General features: G+C 48.1%; 8 protein-coding genes and 1 non-coding gene across 9 annotated transcripts; 3 read left to right on the forward strand and 6 right to left on the reverse strand.

Moving 5' to 3' along the window:
• Positions 1-85: 85 nt before the first annotated feature.
• GGS22DRAFT_48574 (aldehyde dehydrogenase) lies at positions 86-2,228 on the reverse strand. Its single transcript, XM_047967208.1, has 2 exons — positions 1,288-2,228; positions 86-1,234 (listed from the first exon to the last, which is right to left on the reverse strand). The coding sequence occupies exons 1-2, from the start codon at positions 1,728-1,730 to the stop codon at positions 253-255; spliced, it is 1,425 nt and encodes a 474-aa protein (XP_047815996.1). The 5' UTR covers positions 1,731-2,228; the 3' UTR covers positions 86-252.
• Positions 2,229-3,112: 884 nt separating this feature from the next.
• On the reverse strand, positions 3,113-4,002 carry GGS22DRAFT_170357 (uncharacterized protein). The gene is made up of 2 exons (XM_047962431.1): positions 3,795-4,002; positions 3,113-3,739 (listed from the first exon to the last, which is right to left on the reverse strand). The coding sequence occupies exons 1-2, from the start codon at positions 3,915-3,917 to the stop codon at positions 3,494-3,496; spliced, it is 369 nt and encodes a 122-aa protein (XP_047815997.1). The 5' UTR covers positions 3,918-4,002; the 3' UTR covers positions 3,113-3,493.
• A 181-nt stretch (positions 4,003-4,183) lies between these two features.
• On the forward strand, positions 4,184-8,230 carry GGS22DRAFT_48581 (PIN domain-like protein). The gene has a single exon (XM_047967209.1). It carries the CDS (start codon positions 4,347-4,349, stop codon positions 8,109-8,111), a length of 3,765 nt encoding a protein of 1,254 aa, XP_047815998.1. The 5' UTR covers positions 4,184-4,346; the 3' UTR covers positions 8,112-8,230.
• A 948-nt stretch (positions 8,231-9,178) lies between these two features.
• Positions 9,179-9,279, reverse strand: GGS22DRAFT_t113. Its single transcript has one exon. It is a non-coding gene; the product is annotated as a tRNA-Val (tRNA).
• Positions 9,280-9,531: 252 nt separating this feature from the next.
• Positions 9,532-10,285, reverse strand: GGS22DRAFT_191336 (uncharacterized protein; the record flags this gene model as incomplete). The annotated part of the gene is made up of 5 exons (XM_047965106.1): positions 9,532-9,554; positions 9,607-9,820; positions 9,883-9,960; positions 10,024-10,159; positions 10,281-10,285. The coding sequence occupies 5 exons, from the start codon at positions 10,283-10,285 to the stop codon at positions 9,532-9,534; spliced, it is 456 nt and encodes a 151-aa protein (XP_047815999.1).
• Positions 10,286-11,468: 1,183 nt separating this feature from the next.
• GGS22DRAFT_191337 (uncharacterized protein) lies at positions 11,469-15,147 on the forward strand (the record flags this gene model as incomplete). Its single annotated transcript, XM_047965107.1, has 2 exons — positions 11,469-13,276; positions 14,307-15,147. 2 exons carry the CDS (start codon positions 11,469-11,471, stop codon positions 15,145-15,147), a joined length of 2,649 nt encoding a protein of 882 aa, XP_047816000.1.
• A 63-nt stretch (positions 15,148-15,210) lies between these two features.
• On the reverse strand, positions 15,211-16,746 carry GGS22DRAFT_48600 (uncharacterized protein). Its single transcript, XM_047967210.1, has one exon. It carries the CDS (start codon positions 16,685-16,687, stop codon positions 15,476-15,478), a length of 1,212 nt encoding a protein of 403 aa, XP_047816001.1. The 5' UTR covers positions 16,688-16,746; the 3' UTR covers positions 15,211-15,475.
• A 262-nt stretch (positions 16,747-17,008) lies between these two features.
• On the reverse strand, positions 17,009-18,638 carry GGS22DRAFT_181195 (succinic semialdehyde dehydrogenase; the record flags this gene model as incomplete). The annotated part of the gene is made up of 2 exons (XM_047963845.1): positions 17,009-18,484; positions 18,606-18,638. 2 exons carry the CDS (start codon positions 18,636-18,638, stop codon positions 17,009-17,011), a joined length of 1,509 nt encoding a protein of 502 aa, XP_047816002.1.
• Positions 18,639-19,917: 1,279 nt separating this feature from the next.
• On the forward strand, positions 19,918-21,908 carry GGS22DRAFT_48608 (glycoside hydrolase family 79 protein). Its single transcript, XM_047967211.1, has 3 exons — positions 19,918-20,230; positions 20,294-20,906; positions 20,958-21,908. Exons 1-3 carry the CDS (start codon positions 20,056-20,058, stop codon positions 21,808-21,810), a joined length of 1,641 nt encoding a protein of 546 aa, XP_047816003.1. The 5' UTR covers positions 19,918-20,055; the 3' UTR covers positions 21,811-21,908.
• Positions 21,909-22,045: the final 137 nt, after the last annotated feature.

The raw sequence follows: 22,045 nt of genomic DNA on the forward strand, positions 1-22,045 counted from the left end.
AATCAACTGCAGGTGCTACTTCAATAGTGGCCGACTGCCGTATGATCGTGGTTTCCAACCTTGAATAATACACACGTTTTCGTCTTAGACTCTTTCGGGCACCAGCTGAAACCTAAAGTCAGTTATCACTTCCTAGCAGAATTGAAGAAATAAATAGCAACTACTCCTCTTTAAATGTTGTTATAGTTAAATTCTGGTCTTTTAATATGACTTCTTCATCTACTCTTAAAGGACACAGGGCCTGGGTATTACCTAGTTTCTCCAAGTGATAGTCTTTGTTCTAACCCATTCCTCAACTCCGGGCAAGCTATTGAATCGACCATACCCGCTCGCCTTAACTCCTCCATGCGGCAACGTCATCTCGTCATGGATGGTCATATTGTTGATATGAACCGCGCCGCTTTCAATGCCTCTTGCGAACCTCAGACCGACCCTCAGATTCTCGGTGAAAACCGCAGACGTGAGGCCATACTCGGTGTCATTCGCCACCCGTAGTGCCTCTTCCTCACTTTCAACCTCGATCAAACTCACCGATGGGCCAAATGACTCCTGTTTGTATAGGTCCATATCGGAGGTCACCTTACTGATCACTAATGGCCTCATTCTCGTCTTCGAACTCTCTTCGGCGTCCACGTCTCCATTTAGAACCGAAGCGCCCTTGCTAACTGCATCCTTTATGAGTTTCTTGTTCTTCTCTACACTTTGAGTGTTAACTAGAACTAAAGCATCGCCTTTGGACGAGAACATCTTCTCTACGGTTCCAAGTAGCTTCTCCTGGAACGCCTGACTGATATTCTTGTGTACGATGATTCTCTCCGTACTCATACAAATTTGTCCAGAAAAGAAGAAGGCGCCAAGAGCGGTTTGTTCTGCGGCAAGGTCTAGGTCCGCATCTTCCCAGACGATAGCTGGCGCTTTTCCTCCGAGTTCCAAGACGATAGGTTTCAGGTATTGGCCTGCTAACTTTGTGATTATTCTTCCCACGGCCGTGCTACCTGTAAAGTTGATCTTCTTTACATTCGGGTTTGCGACGAGAGCTTCCGTAACTGTTGGTGCATGGGCTGGGTCAGTGACGATGTAGTTAACTACTCCTTTGGGTACTCCAGCCTCGTTCAGGATAGACACGATAGCACGATGAGCTCGAGGCGCTGTTTCGGATCCCTTGAAAACGACCGTGTTGCCCGCTGCGATGGGGAAAAGTACCGAGCGAGTACCTAGGATGTATGTCGCGTTCCTTGAAGCGGTTAACTTTGATTTAGGTCACTCAATAATCTGGGAGATATTTACCAAGGCGCTATCGCTAACACAACGCCATAAGGCTCCTTTACCACTATCGAAGTGAGCCCAGGTTGACATGGGGGGACAGTGCCTTCTACGGCACCGACTCGCCCAGCCACGTCCTTGTACATGTCGATGACAAGGTTGAGATTGAAGTCAGCCCAGCCACGTGCTGCTGCAACTTCATCCATCATATACTGAGCTAATTCATCACGTCTCTTGTCCATGATGTTAGCTGCCTTGAGAAGAATATCCCGCCGCTCGGCCGCGGGCGTATTTGCCCATTGTGGACCCGCAGCTGCGGCTGCATTAACAGCTGCGACAACGTCCGCTTCCGTTGCAATGCCGCATCGATGCAGGACCTCGCCAGTATCTGGAGATTTTACGTCGAAGGTGTTCTCGGCTTGACGTTCCTCGCCATTAATGACGAACGGTACGGTGTACATCGACATAATGGCGGAGACTCGATGAATAGTCGATTAAGAATGTGCGTGGCGCTGGTCCGTTTTAACTCTAAACCCCTAGCAAGTCTATCGGTTATACACTAATGACAAGGGGAAAGATGAATTTAGTTTCACCGACTATGAGACCCTTCGAAGCCCAGCACACTTGTGGATCTCACCTGGCGCCGAGATTTTGTGTGCAGTTACTAAGTGATGCATCGCTCTTGTTATATTCACACTAAGCGTACACGAATTTGCAGGTCGGCAGTCGCACCTGACATTGCGTTCATGCCCCTCATATTCTACACCCCGGTAGCAACCAAGTGGCTTCCACTCGATTAGCCCCTCATTTGTCATCCTCTACCGAAATCAACCCTCCGGTATCTTGAGACGGGAAATGAGTGATATCTTCACCGGACCGGCCATTTACTAGATGAATTTGTGGCTATTCAGAAGGAGGGTTTTCCTATTGGAACCTTTACTCACATGTCACGATCCAGATGAGCTACACGAATTTGTGATATGCTAACTGTTTTACAGCATTTCTAAAGTTTACGTGATGTTAACATTAGCCAAGCTCCTACTTAATATATGCAGGCGAATATACTAACTTTTCGGAGTTTGGGGGACCTGAACAATTGTACTACGGCGTTTTATGGCAATCTCTTGATCCGATGAAACATGTCTTAGTTAACAGTATCTCCGAGAATGGAAACATTGCTATAGGAGACAGAAAGCCATTCGTCCAGCCATGTTGATGGACAATGACAACAGTTTTCTATATGTCACACCCGTTCATATTCAGGAGTTTCACCAAGAGTTACCATCTCAATACCCAGGCACCACGGACGATAAATCAAGACATTATGTGCATCTAAGGCTTAAGCACAACCAATGACCAAAGCCAGCCCCGACGCACCTCCAGCACAATTCGGTTAGCTGTAGCGCGGCACCGTTCCCCTAGGATCTCATCCTTCCTAGGCTCTAGCTTCATAACGGCTTAGTATGATTCTTCGTCTGGAGACCCCGCAAAGTTTCGAACTAGTTCCTGTTTTCTATATTCCAAAAGTGACATTGCTTGGGGGGCGCTATGAAGCTACGGTACAACTTTTCTGTAGGATGAATTGGGCTGTGTTACGTCTGCTCGGCAATTTGAGATTCTGACCTAGTTGAACCAAGAGATGACACAAAAGCGGTTATAACAAGATGACACGAATCTTCCTAATGGATAAGTGAAAATATATTCTTAATAACTAGTTCATGTTATATGATAGTAGGCGTTGACTCGCCAAGATCACATTGATCTTATAATCCACTTCACACATCCCGATATAGAACGTTAGCTATCGCATTGCACCCCTTGAACAACGTTCTTAATTTAGAATATGAACATTGAAAGCCAAAGATATATTAATTAGTCAACTAATTTCCAAGGTTGCTATGCGTGATTTCTCTTCGTCCAGGTATTGCTATCGGGAGACTAGTGCTAACAATACAGGTAGGTTTTGTAGATCCCACATGTGCTATAAGTATATGCACTAGAGTGTACATGTCAATCCCCAATATTAAGGTATCCTCATAAAGCACATCGCCTATTACCTGTAATCGGAAGGCATAAGTACCCTACCAGGTAAGAGGTCTATGTTGGTCGGTTCCAAGTAGACTTTGGCTCTATGATGGTTGATCTACTCAGCCCGCAAGGACTCGACCAGCCTCCATAGCAGCGCAATCGCGCAGTTTCCTCCTTCGTGTATCTGACATCCACACCATTATCATTGGTGACCGTATATGTCCTTTCTATCGAATATCGAGCGACTTTTAACCTGACTAGTGAATTCTTCGACTTCCATTTTCACAATATGTTCACCGGGGACCACGACGAGGCCCAAATACCGCGACGTCATGTCCGCAGCCAACTTGTCCTTGCCAGAGCTCTCGGCTGCGGCTGCGGCTTCGGCGATCTTCTGTTGCGACGGCTGTCGATATTCGTAGCAGAGCGATAGGACGACATTTCTGTGCTATGCGTAGACTTAGATCAGCATATGTCCGGTTGTAGTGTATATCGGGACCTACGGTATCGGTGCATTTAAATGTGCCTATGAATAGCCGCCCGTCCGTTGTGTAGATGCACAGGTTCTTGTTGAGAAGCGACCTCAGAAATGCCCCGGCCTCTGCCTTTTCGGCATTGTCCTCCATGACGAGGAACTGCACTCCTCGGGCGGGTTGTCGCGAGATTGTAGGAGATTATTGGACGACTAGGGGAATTCTTCGCAACTATTTATTAGAAGTGTTGCTCTTTCATTAATGCTGGAATAGCAGGTATGGTGGGGCATGCGTCGTAGGGCTTATCGATAAGAACGCGACAGCCACTTCCACGGTTAACGGGTTAGGTAGGTCCGCTATATCGAGTCATCGTCATTGCTATTGTTCATATCGTAGCTTCTAATTCTAGGCAACAACTCCACAGCTCTAAAAGCTACCCGGTACTTTTATTTCGTACATTTGTATTGATGATTAACACCGTTCACCATGCGGCCATACTTAGATTTTACATGAGTGTTCCTTTTTCTTTTGCAATATTGAATTGGATCGCGCTTTTATCCCTAACCCGAGTCTCCCGACACCATGGGTGTTAACGGTCTCTGGACCGTAGTCCAGCCATGCGCGCGACCCACGAATCTTGCGACGCTCAATCGCAAGCGACTCGCCGTCGATGCCTCCATCTGGATTTACCAATTCCTGAAAGCCGTGCGCGACAAAGAGGGTAACGCCTTGCGTAACTCCCATGTTGTAGGCTTCTTCCGCCGTATATGCAAGCTATTATGGTTCGGCATCCGACCCGTGTTCGTATTCGACGGTGGCGCCCCCGCGCTAAAGAGACAGACTATCAGGAGTCGAAAGCAGAGAAGAGAGGGTAGGAGAGAAGATGCGGTGAGGACTGCGGGAAAGTTGCTCGCGGTGCAGATGCAGAGGATGATAGAGGAGGAGGATGAGAAGAGAAAGAGGAGAAAAGAGCAGAGAGAACCAGAGAGAGAAGAGCCTACAGAAGAGATTCCTGATGCAGATAAGCTGGTCTATGTGGATGAGCTAGGAATGAGCCAGACCGAACGCCAAAAAAACAGGAAGTTCTACAAGCAGGATGCATATCATCTACCGGACTTGGACAGTGGTATTCATGGTATGGGCCAGCCAGATGACCCGCGTATCATGAGTATTGAAGAATTGGAAGACTATGCGAGACAGTTCAATAGCGGCGAGGATATCAACGTCTACGATTTTAGCAAGATCGACTTTGAGGGCGAGTTTTTCAAAAGTCTGCCACCTGTCGATAGATACAACATCCTAAACGCTGCCAGAATACGAAGCCGGCTAAGGATGGGTCTAAGTAAAGAGCAGCTGGACGGCATGTTCCCTGATAGGATGGCATTTTCGCGATTCCAGATCGAAAGAGTGAGAGAGCGGAATCATTTGACGCAAAGGCTTATGCAGGAAGCTGGCATGACTGGGACTGATCTCACACTAGCCAAAAACGCACGAATAGCCGGAGAAAAGGACCGTGAATACATCCTCGTAAAGAATGATGGGGCTGAAGGTGGATGGGCCCTGGGTGTTATCAGCAAAGAGAGGGATTATGGTGAGATGCATAAACCTATTGATGTGGATGCTCTGGATTTTCAATACCAAAACAAGGAAGAGGACGATGAGTGGGAAGATGATGATTTTGAAGATGTTCCTATCGAAGGCGTCAATCGACTACCGAAAGTCTACTCAGAATCTCAAGCTATCATCGACGACGATGAAGACTCGTTGTTTGTTGGCGGGAACACTACAAACGACGTTGATGGTCTCTTTGAGGCACATGATGAGGGAGGAAATCTTCTTGTAGACGACGAGGAAGAGGACCTTAATCGAGCGATTGCGCTGTCGCTTCGGAACCAACATGGAGTAACTTCAAAAGATCAACAAGAGGTGGAGGAAGAGGAAGAAGAAGCATTTGAAGATGTTCCCGTCCCTGAATGGACACAAAAAGCTGTTGAGCAATCAAAGCCGATTTCATCAACAAGTGGTAGCATGATCGCACATATCGTGAATAACAGGGCCAATGCAGCTGTATCGAGACCTGCGCCCAGACCTGCACTAGAACGACGAGTCAGTAATGGAAGCAGCGACAGCGATATTGATCTACGAGCAGCTCTGTCATCGAAAAGAAAGAAGAAGGTCCCGGTCCTCAAACAAGTTACACCTGCGGTTTCCAACGTGAAAAATCCATTTGATGGACCTCTACCGTTTGAGAAATTAGACTGGAAATCTAGCATTTTCGCAAGAAAAGATAAGCAGGTGCCTTCGAAAGCCCCTGAGAAAGAGGTCAATATGGAACCAAATTCTGACGATGAACTTGCTGGCGGCTTCGTACGAGACGATGATGAAAGTATGGCAAAAGAGAGTAAAGCACAAGAGAGCATCGATCATAGAAGCGAGGAATCCCGTCCACTCCCACCATGGATGATGCAAAATGATTCGGACATCCGTGATTCCCTCAAAGCTCAGAGAGTAATTGAAAGTGAAATCAACGAGCAAGATCGTGAAGCCGCATTTGAAGAGGAAAAGTGGCGGCGTAAAGAGGCGATAATTGAGATCGAATCTTCCGATGATGAGAGCGATGTTCAAATAATTGAAGCACCTCCACAACGCAGTCAGAAAACTCCCACACATGGAGAAAACCGAAGCACATCACGGCTGTCTCCTGCTACCCTAATAAAGATCAACCCTCCGATCGCTAATGAAGAAGGCCAAACCGAGGATACGCGACGCGCAGATGCTATACAAGAGCAGACTACTTCCCAAGCCGAGGCAATGGATGAAACCGTGGATGCGGAATTACCGTCCAAACCGGCTTCACCGGAGCCAGAGTTCGAAGAGGTCGAAATTATGCAACCTCCAGACGAGCCCGGCCCTATCGTCGATGATACCGTTGCCGAAGCAGAGTCTCCGGAGCCAGTATTCGAAGATGTGGATGCTGCCGTACCTAAAGCCGTCGAGCAACCCGATGTATCGGAAACTATAGCCGAAGATGATGCTAATGAGGTGATTTTTGGGGATGACTTTGATGATAATGAATTTAGTGACCCCGAGGAAGAAGAGCTACTAGTACAGATGGCGGAAGAGGCGCAAGAACACGCGCGCTTCGCTAGTCAGCTGAATCACAAATCTGAGAAAGAAAATCAGGAAGCCTATGAACAAGAACTCAAAGCGTTGCGGTCACAGCAGAAGAAGGACCGGAGAGATGCAGATGAAGTCACCCAGGTTATGATTACCGAATGCCAAGCTCTATTGCGATTTTTCGGTATTCCTTACATAACTGCTCCAATGGAAGCAGAGGCCCAGTGTGCCGAGCTGGTCAAACTTGGCCTTGTCGACGGCATAGTCACAGACGATTCAGATACCTTCCTCTTCGGCGGCACCCGAGTATACAAAAACATGTTCAATAGTAACAAATTTGTTGAGTGTTATCTCGGGTCTGATCTCGAAAAGGAGCTTTCGCTTTCACGCGAACAGTTGATATCACTAGCCCAATTACTAGGCTCTGATTACACGGAGGGCCTTCCAGGAGTCGGACCCGTGACTGCGGTCGAGATCCTCTCCGAGTTCCCCGGCAGGGACGGACTCGCGGAATTCAAAGAGTGGTGGCAGGACGTCCAGATCAACAGCCGACCCAAAGAAGCGGACCAGAAGTCGGTGTTCCGGAGAAAGTTTCGGAAGTCGCAGGGTACAAAGCTGTTCCTTCCTCCCGGATTTCCGAGCCCAGCCGTGTTTGAGGCATACCTGCATCCGGAAGTTGACAGCGATGCAGAACAGTTCCAATGGGGAGTTCCTGACGTAGCGGGCCTGCGCCAATTCCTGATGAGCACAATTGGATGGAGCGAGGATCGCACTGACGAGGTTTTGGTGCCCGTCATAAGAGATATGAATCGGCGAGAGGCAGAAGGCACACAAAGTAATATTACTAGATACTTTGAAGGAAGCGTTGGCGTGGGTGCTAAGGAGGCATTTGCCCCAAGGCAGAGAGCCCAAGCAAGCAAGCGTATGGCACAGGCCGTTAATAAGCTCCGCGCGAAGGCTGTAGTGGATGGTATTCCTGTGGCTGCAGAAGCAGCCGACCTTGCTACCCCCGAGGAGGAGACCCCGGCTCTGCCGTCAGGACGACGGAAGAGGAAGGCTACTAAAACTATTACGATTGATGATGATGACGATGATGACTATGCTGATGGTGAAGTTAATGGGGTTGATAATGGACAGGATAAGGATAATGGGACTGGCGTTCAGAAAGCCGCGGGCAGGCAGAAGGGTAAGGGCGTTAAGAGGGGGAAGAGAGCCAAAGCGTCTGCATGAAACCCTCAATTTAAGTATACCATCATGTAGAAGATAATTTGACTTGGGCTGAGTTTAGGTAATTAGTGTCTTGTGGGTTGGAAATACGAGACATTGTACATTTTAATCAGAGAATTGAGTGTATATTGACAAACTATGAAGGTTTACATCAATAATCTCGAAGTGATTCTAATGTGAAAGAAAGTACATTGACTATTGTTGTCGCACTACTGAGTACATCCATGGATATTGAAGGTGTTGATGTCGATGACAAAGGGAGGGTGCTAATAACCCAAAGCCGTGTAGATGAAGTACTTTCGTACCGTGTTGCTTTTTTCTACAGTGGCTAAGTTCCCTAAATACTTGAACTTTAATAGCGGCTATTCGCTGCGAATTTAGCTAATCCTAATACAGTATGAAGAAATTACTTAGGTACCTATTTACTTGGCTACGCACTGGGCATGTGCCTAGTCCGGAATTCTGCCGCCTGGCTGATTACGCCTTTCCCAAAAGTCTATATATACCTGGCCTCCCTCCCGTCTTTTCGACCTTTTTTTTTCTTTCTTCTTCATACTTACCTTGTTCCGCGCACCTCAGCTCAAGCATTGGGGTTCGCAAGGGGAGAGACCTGCATTGCACATCGCGGAGTCGACCCTCTTCTATTATCCCTCGTGGATCGTAGGGAGCGCAATTTTTGATCTCATAAACTACTTTTCGTTATGATCGATGCCTTGAGCATTGCCATGAGGAAGACGCGTTCCGTGACAAATAGACCGTAGTTGATTTCGCTTGCTCTTGTCAGGTTGGGATTTACAATTCCGTAAACACCAAGTTTCGTCCAAACCATCTATGTTGAACTACTATACTTTCGTGTTAAAAATATTGACTTGTCTTTCCGTCCAATCTATCTCCAAAAAATTAGTCGTAATCCCTCCAGTCCTCGCCCCACGCCCTCCCTCGCTCAACCTGACAATTCGAAGTTCGGAGCTCACTCATACTATTGATTGACCTAACGACTATTCAAATCAACAAAAATACAAAATCAGCAAAAAAGAAAGGGAAAGAACCACGCGATTATTTCCTAGTGTTGATCGACGCAGGGATCGAACCTGCGACCTTCTGTGTGCTCACAGTACACCATCAAGATGCGAATGTAAGACAGACGCGATAACCACTACGCCAGTCGACCAAGCTGTCTTACCCTTTGTGGGGTAGTTAGAAAAAAATGCGGGAGCATCTGCTTATGTAGCAAACCTTTGGCTACACAGTCTACGCTATGGTAGTTGTTTGCGGATAAGCCGAGGTACCGATACCCACACTGCCAGTTAGCGGGAGATATGGATGTAGCAATATTTGATGCTTGCATTGAAACTTTGTATTGTACAATAGCAACCCCCACCCCAGGCAAAGAGTAGGTCATCCACAACACATGATGAGGTCTCTAATCAATATTTAAGTTAGCGACTTTATATCCAGGTTAGCGGGGGGTTACGTTTGTTTAAGTAAGAAAACTTACAATCTAGATTCATAACGCTGGAAGAATCTCCACCGCCAGAGCCTGAGGCCCCTTTACCAGGAGACACACCACCGCCGCCAGAACCAGAACCAGAACCAGAACCAGAACCAGAGCCAGAGCCAGAGCCTCCGTCGCCGTTGGCGGGGCCCGAGGAATTTTTACTACTGCTAAGATCAGATGGACCGTTGCTGGAGTCGGGGGAGGTGGTCGAAAGCTATTTAATCGATTAAATATTTTGTTGGCTACTATGTATAGATTAAATAAGGATAGACTTACCTGCGTTCGTAGGTCGGCAAGCCTCTGTTCGGCCCTTTCGATGTCTCTCTCTATTTGTTTCTTGCTTTTCTTCTTCTTCTATTTATATATTAGTAATGTATATTAGCTAATGGCGTCTACATTTCGATTCATTTTACTTACCTTGTTAATGCGGCCTTCGGGACTCTGGGGACCATTATGGGGTTGTCGGCCGCCGCCCGCGCCGCCTCTACCGCCTCTGCCGCCGCCTCTGCCGCTATCGCCCCAGTTGTTTATGGTTGCGTGTCGGATTGTGGCCCTAATGAAGTATTCGTCAGCATATATTTACATTCGTGAATTTCAACTTCAATTGGGAGTTTCTTTTGAACGTAATAAAATGCTCTAGGAAGGGTTGATCATAGTATCATGAGAGCAAGAACTTCATGAATAAACGAAGAGGAGTAGCGTAAAGGCGTAATAGAAGAACGCGGTGAGAATGAGTGGTATAGATAGTAGTCGATTGATGGTCAGGTGTGATAAAGCTGCAAGTATGGTCTCGGTGAGAGGACCGCACAACAATAATAGGTGGTACGTTTGTGAAGTGCGAAAATCTATGCCCGTAGTATGAATTGCACTAGAAACTTCATAGTGACTGAGAGTAATCGGAGATTTAAACCTGGTAAAGATCAGAAAGTTGTTTAAGCTGCTTGGAATTATTTCAACTGGGTATAGATGCAATGTGCCCCTTTAAATTTGAATTTTGATCGTATATTTTAGGTAGAGTGCGTGTTCGAATAGTAAAACCATATACCTACTTCATGATAAGTGACTTGGGACAAGAGAAAAGGATTTTTTTTGAGGGGGGAAACGTTTACGAGGAATTTATAAACGAAATATCCACGGATCGCCTTGTGCCTGCTATTATTTAGATGGTTGCGTGTAGTACTTACCTACGTAAGGTATGAAGGTAGGTCCTTCCAAGTGTTGAAAATTGAAAGAGGTAGGTACTTGTTTGGATTAAACATAGGTACCAATAAGGGGTGTACTCAGGCGGGTAAGTAAACCTCAGCTACTAGTCGGTATTAGGTACCTACCTAAGGTAGGTAAAGAATTGAGTTTGGGGGAGTTATCATGTGTCTTCCTGTCGTAAGATAATTGAGCGATTACATACCTAGCACCTACCTACAAGATCCCCTTACCTGTGTACCTACCTACCTAGGTAGGTAATGTTGGCAATTGCCCATCTTGTATTTTCGCAGGTACCTAGCTCTTCCCCTACCTAGTATTATCTAACTAATGCCTCTCCATCTCTCTTTCCTCCTTAGCGAAGTTGATTTTGAAGAGTAGGATCTACCTTAGGTACTAGGTAGGTAGGTAGGCATCTAAACCAAATATGCGTCTGAAGGATTGCTCTTTCCTTGAGAAAGTTTCTATATTCTTACCGTAGGTTCATTCAAGTAGTTGGTCCAATTGATTCCATAGTTCTTCAAGACTTTTCGCCCTTGAAACCACTTATTGATTGTGAGTCTTCATACGCAATTATTGTTTGACCCGATTAGTTTTACTTGTAACATATTCACTATCTCATTCTAAGCCGCAACCTATATCCCCCCTTGAGTTGTTTTAAGATGAATCGCAATCTAAGAAAACGACGCTTAAGCGATGTGGACGAGGCTGGTCCACCAGAGAAAGTGACGAAGACAAGTTCCGACGACTTTGATGAGGAAATTGACCTTTCCGTAGACGAATCTGATCTCATCAACGACGCAGGCCGTCTAGCTCAGCTCATTGACCCTCTTGATTCGGATCTACAATCAATAGGTAAGGATTCATCTGTTGCCCTCAATGCTGATGACGCTTTAGAAAGTGATCTATCCGCAATTAGCGAAGATGTGTTCGAGTACCTTCCTGGTATATCCCGAGAGGGAAGCTGGAGCGATATCTTCCTCAAACTTATCGAAGACGAGGAATATAGAATGTCAATACGTGCATTCGCCGATGCACATAATCCGTCAAACTGGGTCCGCGGAAGATCCCTCGAGGATATTGATGCTTTCCACACAAGCAACGAGACTAACTGGGCAAATCATGATTCAGATATTACTCTAGAGTGGAAATCTTTCGTGGAAAAGATTGAGGAATTGCTTGGCCACGATATTATTCCCGGCACATTGAGTAAGCCGTCTGGGCCTCTCAAAGCTATCCTAACTTGTCGATGGCACTACCCATCTTGGACCACGAAGAAGTCTGTCTGGGGACACGTCGCAGACAGGACCAATCCGTGTTTGAAAGTTCAATTTGGAAAAGCCGGCTCGAACCCTTATATTAGGACGGAGAACTTATATCCAATTCGCGTCGACTATACTCCTGCAGAAGGACGTCGACTCTTTGCTGATCATCAGAAAGGACATCGCATTGAAAAGATCTGCTTCGAGTTCATAAAATGGATCGACTCACACTCCAAATTTCTGATCGTTCTTGGAGAAGAGAACTTCCGGTACTTTAATAGCTTAATTGAAGTGAAAGAGGGCTGTGAGGTTAAGAAAGTGGAGCTTAAATGTCCAGGCATACCTGGCGTTTATAAGAAGACGCCCTTCCTTACCATCATTCGCGATAGACGCACTCATGATATCCAGCAAGTGGCGTTCTTCTCATATCACTCCCAGTCATTCTTTTATGGGGGCTTTGCCCATCTTTGTTCCGCAGCTTATCATGACCTTCTCTGGAATGCAGTTCTCGAACTGTCAGGTCTGGAAATATCCTCCACTAATAACTTTCTGAGGATGGCGAAGGCTAGTATCGCAATGACAAAGACCCCGAAGTCTGGTACTCAATATGGAAGGCTTAAACTGGCTTTTCAGCTGCGTGCAGAAGAGAAGTCAAGTGGTGTGCTCCTTCCACAAGAGTTAGTTGAAACGATATTTAAATCGTTTTATGAGAAGGATCACGAATTATTCGGACAGATCCAGCTAGACTCGACTAAAAGCCACGTTAGCCGAGTCATACGCGTCCAGAACTTTAAAGGACTTGTCGCTCGGAGAGAAAGATCGATGAAACTACTTCGCGGCAAGCGACCAGCATTCGCGCGCGTGAAACAAGTCGCTGAACTAGTAGCTAAGCCCAAGGCCGAGAGCTTCTACGAAGATTGGGTCAGGTCTTTGGCGACCGAATTCCTCGCCTTTGCTTCGAATAATGGAAGAAGTACTAGTTGGGTAGACACACACGTCCAATGGTGGACTGAGGAGTACCCAGGCGGACTTCGGTGGTCTGGGGATGGCTGCAAAGATCCAGACACGTTTCCTTATGAGGAAAAGTATCATCCAGCTGTTAATTTACGCAGGTCGCTGACGTGGGAAGAGAGAGAAATGCTCAAACCTCCCGAAAAGAGGCATCCGGATGCCGAAAGGATCGTTAAACGTCTCTTAATTCTGCCCTGGTAAGTTTTCTTCAATGCTATTGTGGCTAAAAGTATCGGCATTTACGTACTCTTTGGCTCTATTGGAGGATCAGCGTCCGTCTTATAGGCGCACGTTAGTACCTTGCGGCTGGTTTGTTCGAGGTATAGCCTCTTACTAGTATGCTGCAGGGACACACCGTGGTTGGTTGGTTGGAGGCTCTGCTCTCTGACTGGAATACCGCGAAGCTCTTTAGACTGGCTTGTTCGAGGCCCCGGCTTCTTACTATATGTCTTAAGAGAACCAATCAGTGATTGGGAAGCTGAGTTGCTGGTTTGTTTTCGTCTAAACCGAGAATATTCTCGGATTGCTTTATTCATCACATGCATTCTCTTATATATTTAATCAGGATTTGCTGGAGCTCACTACCTGGGTGGGCTCTAGCAAATCCTGATTAAAGTGGAGAATTGTATTAGGTTATATAACTTTGTATCTACTTTACAAAAGTTTATGTAATCGATTAGCTCAACAGGTAAGTCACACAGTCTCCCACTACCTAGGCAGGTTCGAACCTACCCTGCGCTACAATTTTTATATTTTTAAGGAAATTTTTAATTATCTCCCCTTCTCTCTTGTTGATAGCTACATGACTTGAGTAAATGTATAACGCGCGGATAACCTGGCTGGGCATGTATATAGTTTAGATAGCAAACCTGACCGAATTTATTTACTGTGAGCGATTGGTAGAGCGAAAGGAGGTTTTTTTGCATATTCCGTAAATGAGATGCGTATTTCGAACACCTATTTATCGATAAGACTCCAAGCTTAGAAACTGCAAATGTGCGATTGGAATTGGATTGAGTCTAACCTAAAAAATTAGCTCACAAATTATTGCGGCATCGACCCGTCATAAAGTAAATAAAAACCATGCGAAATACGGCTGCAAGATCACTTCTACGGCAGAGCATTGCTCGTCCTGAGCTCACGAGAGTGTCTGTTTTCCCAATTGACCCAGCCGACCCAATTGATAGGAGAGTAGAGAGCACCGTAGACTAACGCCCAGCAAAACAGTCAAGATGTAATTATCCGACCACGCTTCGTAGCGACAAGCCAAAATTTTCATCCATCGCAACAATGTCTAAGCCAGTTCTCTGGCCCGAGCTCGTCCCCGGCATTCCTTAACCCGCGCGCCTTCCACACGACGGCGCAACGGTATAAGAGCTTTGTCCGCAACAACAGCAAAGACAACAGCAAAAGCAACAGCAAAGGCAACAGCCCCAGCGCCGAGCCTAGCGGGGCTGCAGACACCTCCAGCAGACACCCACCCGCGAACCCAGAAGAGCCGCTCGACTTCGCAGACGTAGAGTCGCGCGTAAAATCGCAAAAAGAGCACTTCGAAGGCGTACTCAAGAAACTGCGATCCGGCGGCCGCTTCAACCCGGACATAGTGGGCACTCTGCGAATCCAGCCCGATCGCAAAGACGACACGACATACCCGCTGAAGGAAGTAGCGCAAGTGATCCCACGGGGCGGGCGCACGATCTCGATCCTAGCGCACGAGGAGGAGTACGTGAAGCCGATCATGAGCGCGGTGCAAGCCAGCGAGGACTTCAACCAGCAGCCGCAGCGGGTGCCCGACAACGACCTGGAGCTCCTGCTGAAGATCGAGCCGGAGTCGAAGGACGAGCTGGTGAAGAGGACGAAGGCCATGTTTACGGAATGGAGGGACCGCGTGCGGGCTATTCGCCACAAGCGGGATAAGCAGCACACGACTTGGCTCCGGGACAGGGCGATAGGGCCGGATCGCAAGAGGCAGGCGGATAAGGAGCTCGAGAAGGTTATTAAGAGCAAGATGACGCAGATTGATGGTGCTGAGAAGGAGGCGCTGAAGTCTGTTGAGTCGTCGAGGTGAGGTTGAGTAACTGTAGACTTAAAAGATATTCGCTAGGTAGCAAACTCTGAGAGGAGAGAAAAGAAGAAAAGGAATAAGCACGAAAGGCATCAGGTATTGGCAGCGGTCGATCAATCATAAAAGGGGGCCAGTACAGTAAAATCGATGGAGATGTGCAATATCCGTGTATAATATAGATATACACCAGGCCGTATATTTTTACAGGTGTCTCCTCTCGTGATGATACAGAGAAGACCTAGCTAGAGCTAGAATCCAGAGCTGACTTTTGATCCCTCTCCATCCCCGTCCTCATAGAGCAGAATCGTAGAAGTATGGACATATACATATATCAAGCCCTAACCCTCTTGACGTCGCCGCCCCGTCTAGGAGGTGGATTAAGCACTCTACGAACCTTCTCATCGAGACCCCTCCCAGCAGCCGCATTCCACGTCCCATCCTTCTTAACATAGCTCGCCAGAACACCATGCACATCACTAGGTTCCGTATATGTAGGACCGTCGTACTTCCCCAACAGCACATCCTCCAGCACCGCCGTCTTAACCTCATCATGCGCCTCGAACTTCTTCTCCTTATACACCGTCTCCCCATCCACGACCTCCTTGTCGCGGAGAATAGACTTCACCCACGTCCGCGCGTACTCCGACGGCGGGATGAAAATCCCACCACCCTTGAAGAACCGCTCGCGCAGCACATTCCGGTCGACGAGCTGGGTAGGATGGAAAGCGTTGCCACCACCCAACACCCTCGCCTGTCGAATCACCGCCTCGCTCTGCGCGAACGGCGTCGCCGACGTCGCCAGCCCGGGGCCCCAACCCGCCAGCGACTCGAGCGATATGGATGGGTTGAAAGGCGTCGTGTACCCGGTCTCCCTACTCTCGAGGTAATCTTTGACCCGCGGGTCCTGGGCTATCATAGGAAAGTCATCCTCGCGATCCCCACCCCTTTTCGGACGTCGCCCCCGTCCCTCGCCTCCTGCTCCTCCTCCCTCCGCGCGTCTCCGTCCGCGTCCGCGCCCCCGACGCGGTCGGTCGTCTCCTCTGCCTCCTCTCATACCGCCTCTACCGCCTCTCATCCCGATACCACCTCCCCTCATCCCAGCACCTCTTCCCCCCCGTCCCTGAAACCCGGCCCGGAACCCGCCTCGGATGACATTCGGCCCTCTGAGCATTTGACTAGGAGACGGGGAATTCGGCTCGTTCCAGACCGTGCGCCGGATGCCTTTGAACCCGGGCGGCGTGGTCACGACTTTCGATCCCCCTCTAAGTGCGTTCGGCGCGCCGTCCGCGTCGGCTTTCTGCGTTAGGTCCCTAGTTTCCCTAATCGTATTCTCGACCGTGCCGATTAACTCGCTGACCGCAGCAGCCGCACGCTGACGACTGCTGAGCCGGCGGGCATCGCTGTTATCGTTATCGTTGTTCTGGTCCGCGCACCGGCGCGCAGAGATGGAGAATTGGCGCAGCGAGGCCGCGATGCCGTCTGCGACCCGACTGAGGTCTGGCCTCGCGTGGCCGACGGCCGATTTCATCGGATGCCGGATCATCGTGGGCTCGGCTGTTGTGTGGATTTGCTGAGCGTCGGTTGAGGCTCTAGAAAATTTCGAGATTTCGATAGCAAATCGATATTCTCCGAAGCTTTGGCGGAGTGGTGGATTTTTTGGCATGCATTTAAGCGAGTATTAGGTGGGATGTATCCAATTATGCGAGTTTACGTAATACACTTTCTCCATTTTTACATTAGAGCTTGAAATTCTTAAGTGCTGTGTACTTCGTAAATTGATTCAATTTTTCTACAAAGTCGTCCAATTTCCTTTTTCTACTCATTAACGCCATATTCAGGTATATATTACATAGGAAAGAGCCATTTAACTTTGCAATGGCTTGTCCATGCCTCCCCACGTTATTGTCTTAATGTTCAAGTATTCATCGATGCCGTACTTAGATCCTTCTCTTCCGAATCCAGATTGCTTAACACCACCGAATGGCGAAGCAATGTCGGAAATCAGACCAGTGTTAACACCCACCATTCCTACTTCTAGGGCCTCAGCCACTCTTGTAATCCGCTCTAGGTCTCTTGAGAAGAAATATCCTGCCAGACCAACCTCGGCGGCGTTTGCTAGGTCTACAACTTCCTTTTCTGTACCGAACGGGAATAGAGCGGCAACAGGTCCAAAGGTTTCTTCACCCGCAATGGCCATATCCTTCGTCATTCCAGTGATAACGGTAGGTTGATGGAAGTTGGCACCTATATCTGGCAACTTTTGCCCTCCAATGACAACCTTGCCTCCCTTCTCGACGGCGTCCTTAATGTGGGCTTCTACTTTTGAGATGGCCCGGTCGTGAATTAGGGGTCCATGAGTGACACCCTCGTCAAATCCGTTGCCAACCTTGAAGTCCTTGACCTTCGCGGCAAACTTCTTAGCAAATTCGTCATAGATACCCTTTTGGACATATATCCTGTTTGCACATACGCAAGTCTGCCCAGAAGATCGGAATTTGGAGGAAATGGCACCTGTAACCGCCGCGTCGACATCGGCATCGTCAAATACGATGAATGGCGCATTACCTCCGAGCTCCATGGACAAGATCTTCAAAGTTGGGGATGCTTGGTTCATGAGAAGCTTTCCTACACCAGTCGATCCAGTAAACGAAATCTTCCGTACGGTAGGATGAGTCGCCAGCGTCTTTCCAACCTCGGGTGTGTTTTCTAAGGTCGTGACGAAGTTGACAACACCTTTGGGAATTCCAGCGCGGTGTGCCAACTCAGCTAAAGCTAGAGCCGTGAATGGCGTCTCTCCCGGCGTCTTAACAACAACCGTGCAGCCAGCTGCTAGAGCGGGGCCAAGTTTTCGTGTAACCATCGCAGCGGGGAAGTTCCATGGTGTAATCAATCCGCAAACACCGACAGGCTGCTTAATAGTTATGACTCTGTTGGCAGCTACCGTAGCTGGGATAGAATCACCGTATATCCTTGGCGCCTCTTCGCTGAACCACTCGAAGAAGCCAGCAGCGTAGTTTACCTCTCCCTTCGCATCCGCGAGCGGCTTTCCGTTCTCCCATGTGATCAGCTTGGCGAGGTCGTCCGCATTTTCTACCATCAAGTCGTACCATTTGCGAAGCAATTTAGCCTTCTCGCGACCAGTTTTCGTTCGAAAGCTAGGAAATGCGGCGGCGGCTGCAGCGATAGCAGTTTCTGTGTCCTTTCCGGTGAACTCGGGAGAAGTGCCTACAAGTTCGCCGGTGGCGGGGTCATAGACACTAAAGGTCTTACCCGACGCAGCTTTGACCCATTCTCCGTTTACGTAGCAGACATCGGTCTTGAAGAGGGAGGGGTCATTGAGCTATAAGAAGAGGCGCAAAGTCAGTATAGTGCTAGGTTCACACGGCTTATGCATTGCAGCTACTATGTAGATGATTTGCGACCCTGTTACTGTATGTAGATATGTATGTGTGTAAGCTTACCTTTGGTGCCCTACTAGATGCTGACCGCGACATGACGAATGGGAGAGTTGATCTTTGGAAGTTCGATCTCGCAACAAATCTTGATGAAGATGTTACACCTCTTTGGAACCTTCTTAGGAGACTCATTGCGAAATGTACGAAGAGCTCGGAGGAAAAGGGGATTAATTGCTTAAAACTTAAGCTAGTAGAATATAATCCAGTGGAGAAGCATCAAGAAAACTCAATCAACTTGTCAGAGAAACCGCAGGACCCAATTTCTAGTTGACATCTACGATAATTGAATGGGATAGTTCTAGATTTAGATACGGCTAAGTGACGTCGGGTTGATAAGACTGACGACATCGGTCATTTTGGAGGGGCACTAAACCCAAGACAAGCTCACTGTGGGGTATCTACGGGCAGCTACGGGGTACCTATAGTCACAACGGCAAGAAGCTTAACTTTAGCGGCTAGGTACCTGTAGATGGCTTTCCTAAAGAAGCAGGTCCATCCTGAGCCCTTTTATATCTTTAGTTGTTTGAAACTTCTCTCTTAAGTTCTTCCCAAAGATCAGTCAATTCCTTGCGAAGTTCGGAGTCGAGACATGTCAGTTGCTAATATTTGAAACTCGTCTTTTAATCACCAATTACCTAAACACCTCAGTTCTCTTTTTGGAGTAAAATGCTACATACCTATTTCTCAGCTCGAAGGAACTCAAGTATGTGATTGCCACCCTCGTTCACTCCGGCAAGCACCCTGATACTACTGTAACCTTTTGTGCCTCTGTATGCAACGATATCCCGTCACTACTAGGTAGGTATGATGTATACCTGTCGGTAGGCAATTCCCACAGTCTCGTTAGATGATGCTCAAAGTTATGTTATCCCGTCGTAACAGCATAGATAGGTACCTACTCAAAGATACGTATCGCGAGTAAAGAATGGCCTATTAACATTATTATATCGCTTCTCAGATGAGTCGTCAAGGGGAATATTTGCTGACTTCATCAAGTAGAAATCCACGGGAGATCACCAAGTATTAGGCCTCGGATGCAACCATGTATTCAGCTGTAGAACATTCCCCGCATCTATTACATGGCGCCATCCGAGAAGACGAACTCCAATTCAAGCTGTCGTATCCAAATAAAGAAGCTTGCAAAGTAAACATATGCCGATCATGAATGGGACCGGCTGAAAATATTCCACCAGTCTCTTAGCAAATGAGAGCTGCATTGCACATTGACCATGGATTCCCGACCTCTCCTCCACGTGGAGGTTCGAGCGTACATTTGGAGAGCGAGCTTCCAGTTTTACATCATTTCACTAGAAATAATAAAATATACTTAATTTTGAGTCTAATAATCTGAACGGGAAATGAGAGACGCCTGAAGGTAGTTTAATTACTTGAAACCTCGCGGGAAAGAGATATATCCATTCCACGCGTGAAGTTTTTCCTTCATATTTAGTTCGCTATGAAATTCGACGATATGAACCAACTCATCATGCTACTGGCACAGATTAATTTAGCCATAGCGGAACCTACGGTATCTGCTGTTGGCAACATAGCAAGTTCTGTAAACATCACACAACCCCTGAATGGCTTCATAAGTTATTCTATTGAGTTTTCATCGTTTCCAGATTTCGCCGGTACAAGACCCAACTCCTACGAAATCTATCTCGTGAGATATATCTAACATACGAACCATCTAGGCAACAAGACCAATCCCAATGACTTCTCAAACAACTTGTTAGACAATCTTGGGGCTCTCGCGGGTGTTAAACCGTATATACGTGTTGGAGGGAATACCCAAGACTTCGCCATATGGAACTCCGAGCTCAAGATTGCGCTCAATGGCACCTACAATCTCTCAAGGTCTGCTGACTACCCAACAACCATTGAGATTGGGCCTGCGTACTTTGAGTCCTACAACACCTGGCCTGGAGTCAAATTCTCCCACGGTTTCAACATGGGCGGAAACCACGACAGCAGACAATGGGAAACACTTCTCCAAACCGCAGCCGTAGCCTGCAAAGTCTTAAACGGCGATAATCTGTACCTATGGGAGTACGGCAACGAACCCGACCTCTTCGCCGGCGCAGTCAGACCATCCAACTGGAACGAATCAGAGTACGTATCAGAATGGCTAAACGGAACACGAGCCATCAAGAACGTATTCAAAGAAAGCTGTCCCGAGCTCAGCCCAGACCAGTACGACTTCCTCGCGCCCTCCTTCGCCGGTACATCCAACCGCCTGAACACCCCCCGCACATGGACCGACGGCCTCGACGAAGACAAAAACATAAAGCTTTTCTCCTCTCACAAGTAAGCCCCCCCCTAATTCTCACCTACACCCCCAAACTCACACTCCCAAAGCTACATCTCCGGCGTCGAAACCCTCGGCGTAACACTCCAAGGCACACTCCTAAACCACACGCGCACGCTCCTCAGCCTCTCACAACACACCTCCGAAAACCGCGCCATAAACCCCGGTATCCCATACATCCTCGGCGAGACCAACTCTTTGTACCACCAAGGGCGGCCCGGCCTCTCAAACGCGTTCGGCGCCGCGCTATGGGCCGTGGATTTCGCGGTCTCCGCTGCCGCTACGGGAATGGGAAGAGTGCATTTCCATATGGGCACGGACTACCGGTACGCGGCGTGGCAGCCGGTTCAGACGGCGAAGACGACGGTGGGGACTAAGGCGCCGTATTATGGCAACGTGGCGGTAGCTGCGTTTTTAGGGGGTGGGATTGGGGGCGGTGAGTTTGGGGATGACAGAGGAAAGGTAGGAACGGGGGTGGCGCAGGTGCAGCTTACAGGTGAAGGCGCGGATGGGGAGACGGATGTTGCGTATGCGGCGTATGAGAAGGGGGCGGTGGTTAGAGTGTTAGTGTTGAATCTGCGGGAGTACAATTACACGCTTAACGGCACGGGGCCTGGGCTGAACCCGGAACAGCGGCCGGTGAAAAGGTATCGGTTTACGGGGCTGGATGGGGTTGCGCGGAGTACGGCGGAGGTTAGGAGGTTGAGTGCTAATGGGAGTGATGCGGTGACGGGGATTACGTGGGATGGGTGGAGTTATAATTATGAGCTTGAGCGCGGGAAGCCGGTGCGTTTGGGTAACGTGACGACGGGGGAGACGGTGGAGGTGGTTGGTGGTGCGGTTGAGGTCGCGGTCCCGGATTCGGAGGTTGTGGTTTTGGATTTCGGGACGGCGTCGAGGTAGGTGGGTAGGTGCATGTTGAATTCGGGCGTTGATAATAGCCTTTACATACGATCATCCATAAAGAGGCATATACTCGGTTTCGTATACCGTAAGCATTATGTATATCTATAATATGAGGCTTCGAATATATGATGCTTCCACGCTTCGTAGCTGACGTAGAACCCTAACTCTATTTGGCCGTGTAGGCGCTATACCCATGAACCAGATACGACGCTGTCTCATCAAGAAACATGGC

This window comes from Annulohypoxylon maeteangense (genome assembly GCF_022496945.1).
Source record: "Annulohypoxylon maeteangense strain CBS 123835 unplaced genomic scaffold GGS22scaffold_16, whole genome shotgun sequence".
In the NCBI taxonomy this organism is placed as follows: domain Eukaryota; kingdom Fungi; phylum Ascomycota; class Sordariomycetes; order Xylariales; family Hypoxylaceae; genus Annulohypoxylon; species Annulohypoxylon maeteangense.

Excerpts from the sequence above, each read along its gene's own strand:
- GGS22DRAFT_48574 (XM_047967208.1), bottom strand. The coding sequence starts at position 1,730 with ATGTCGATGTACACCGTACCGTTCGTCATTAATGGCGAGGAACGTCAA. Across the intron at positions 1,235-1,287 it reads GTGTTAGCGATAGCGCCTTG|GAACGCGACATACATCCTAG; the intron begins GTAAATATCTCC and ends AACCGCTTCAAG.
- GGS22DRAFT_170357 (XM_047962431.1), bottom strand. The coding sequence starts at position 3,917 with ATGGAGGACAATGCCGAAAAGGCAGAGGCCGGGGCATTTCTGAGGTCG. Across the intron at positions 3,740-3,794 it reads CATTTAAATGCACCGATACC|CACAGAAATGTCGTCCTATC; the intron begins GTAGGTCCCGAT and ends GTCTACGCATAG.
- GGS22DRAFT_48581 (XM_047967209.1), top strand. The coding sequence starts at position 4,347 with ATGGGTGTTAACGGTCTCTGGACCGTAGTCCAGCCATGCGCGCGACCC.
- GGS22DRAFT_48600 (XM_047967210.1), bottom strand. The coding sequence starts at position 16,687 with ATGATCCGGCATCCGATGAAATCGGCCGTCGGCCACGCGAGGCCAGAC.
- GGS22DRAFT_48608 (XM_047967211.1), top strand. The coding sequence starts at position 20,056 with ATGAAATTCGACGATATGAACCAACTCATCATGCTACTGGCACAGATT. Across the intron at positions 20,231-20,293 it reads ATCGTTTCCAGATTTCGCCG|GCAACAAGACCAATCCCAAT; the intron begins GTACAAGACCCA and ends CGAACCATCTAG. Across the intron at positions 20,907-20,957 it reads AAGCTTTTCTCCTCTCACAA|CTACATCTCCGGCGTCGAAA; the intron begins GTAAGCCCCCCC and ends ACACTCCCAAAG.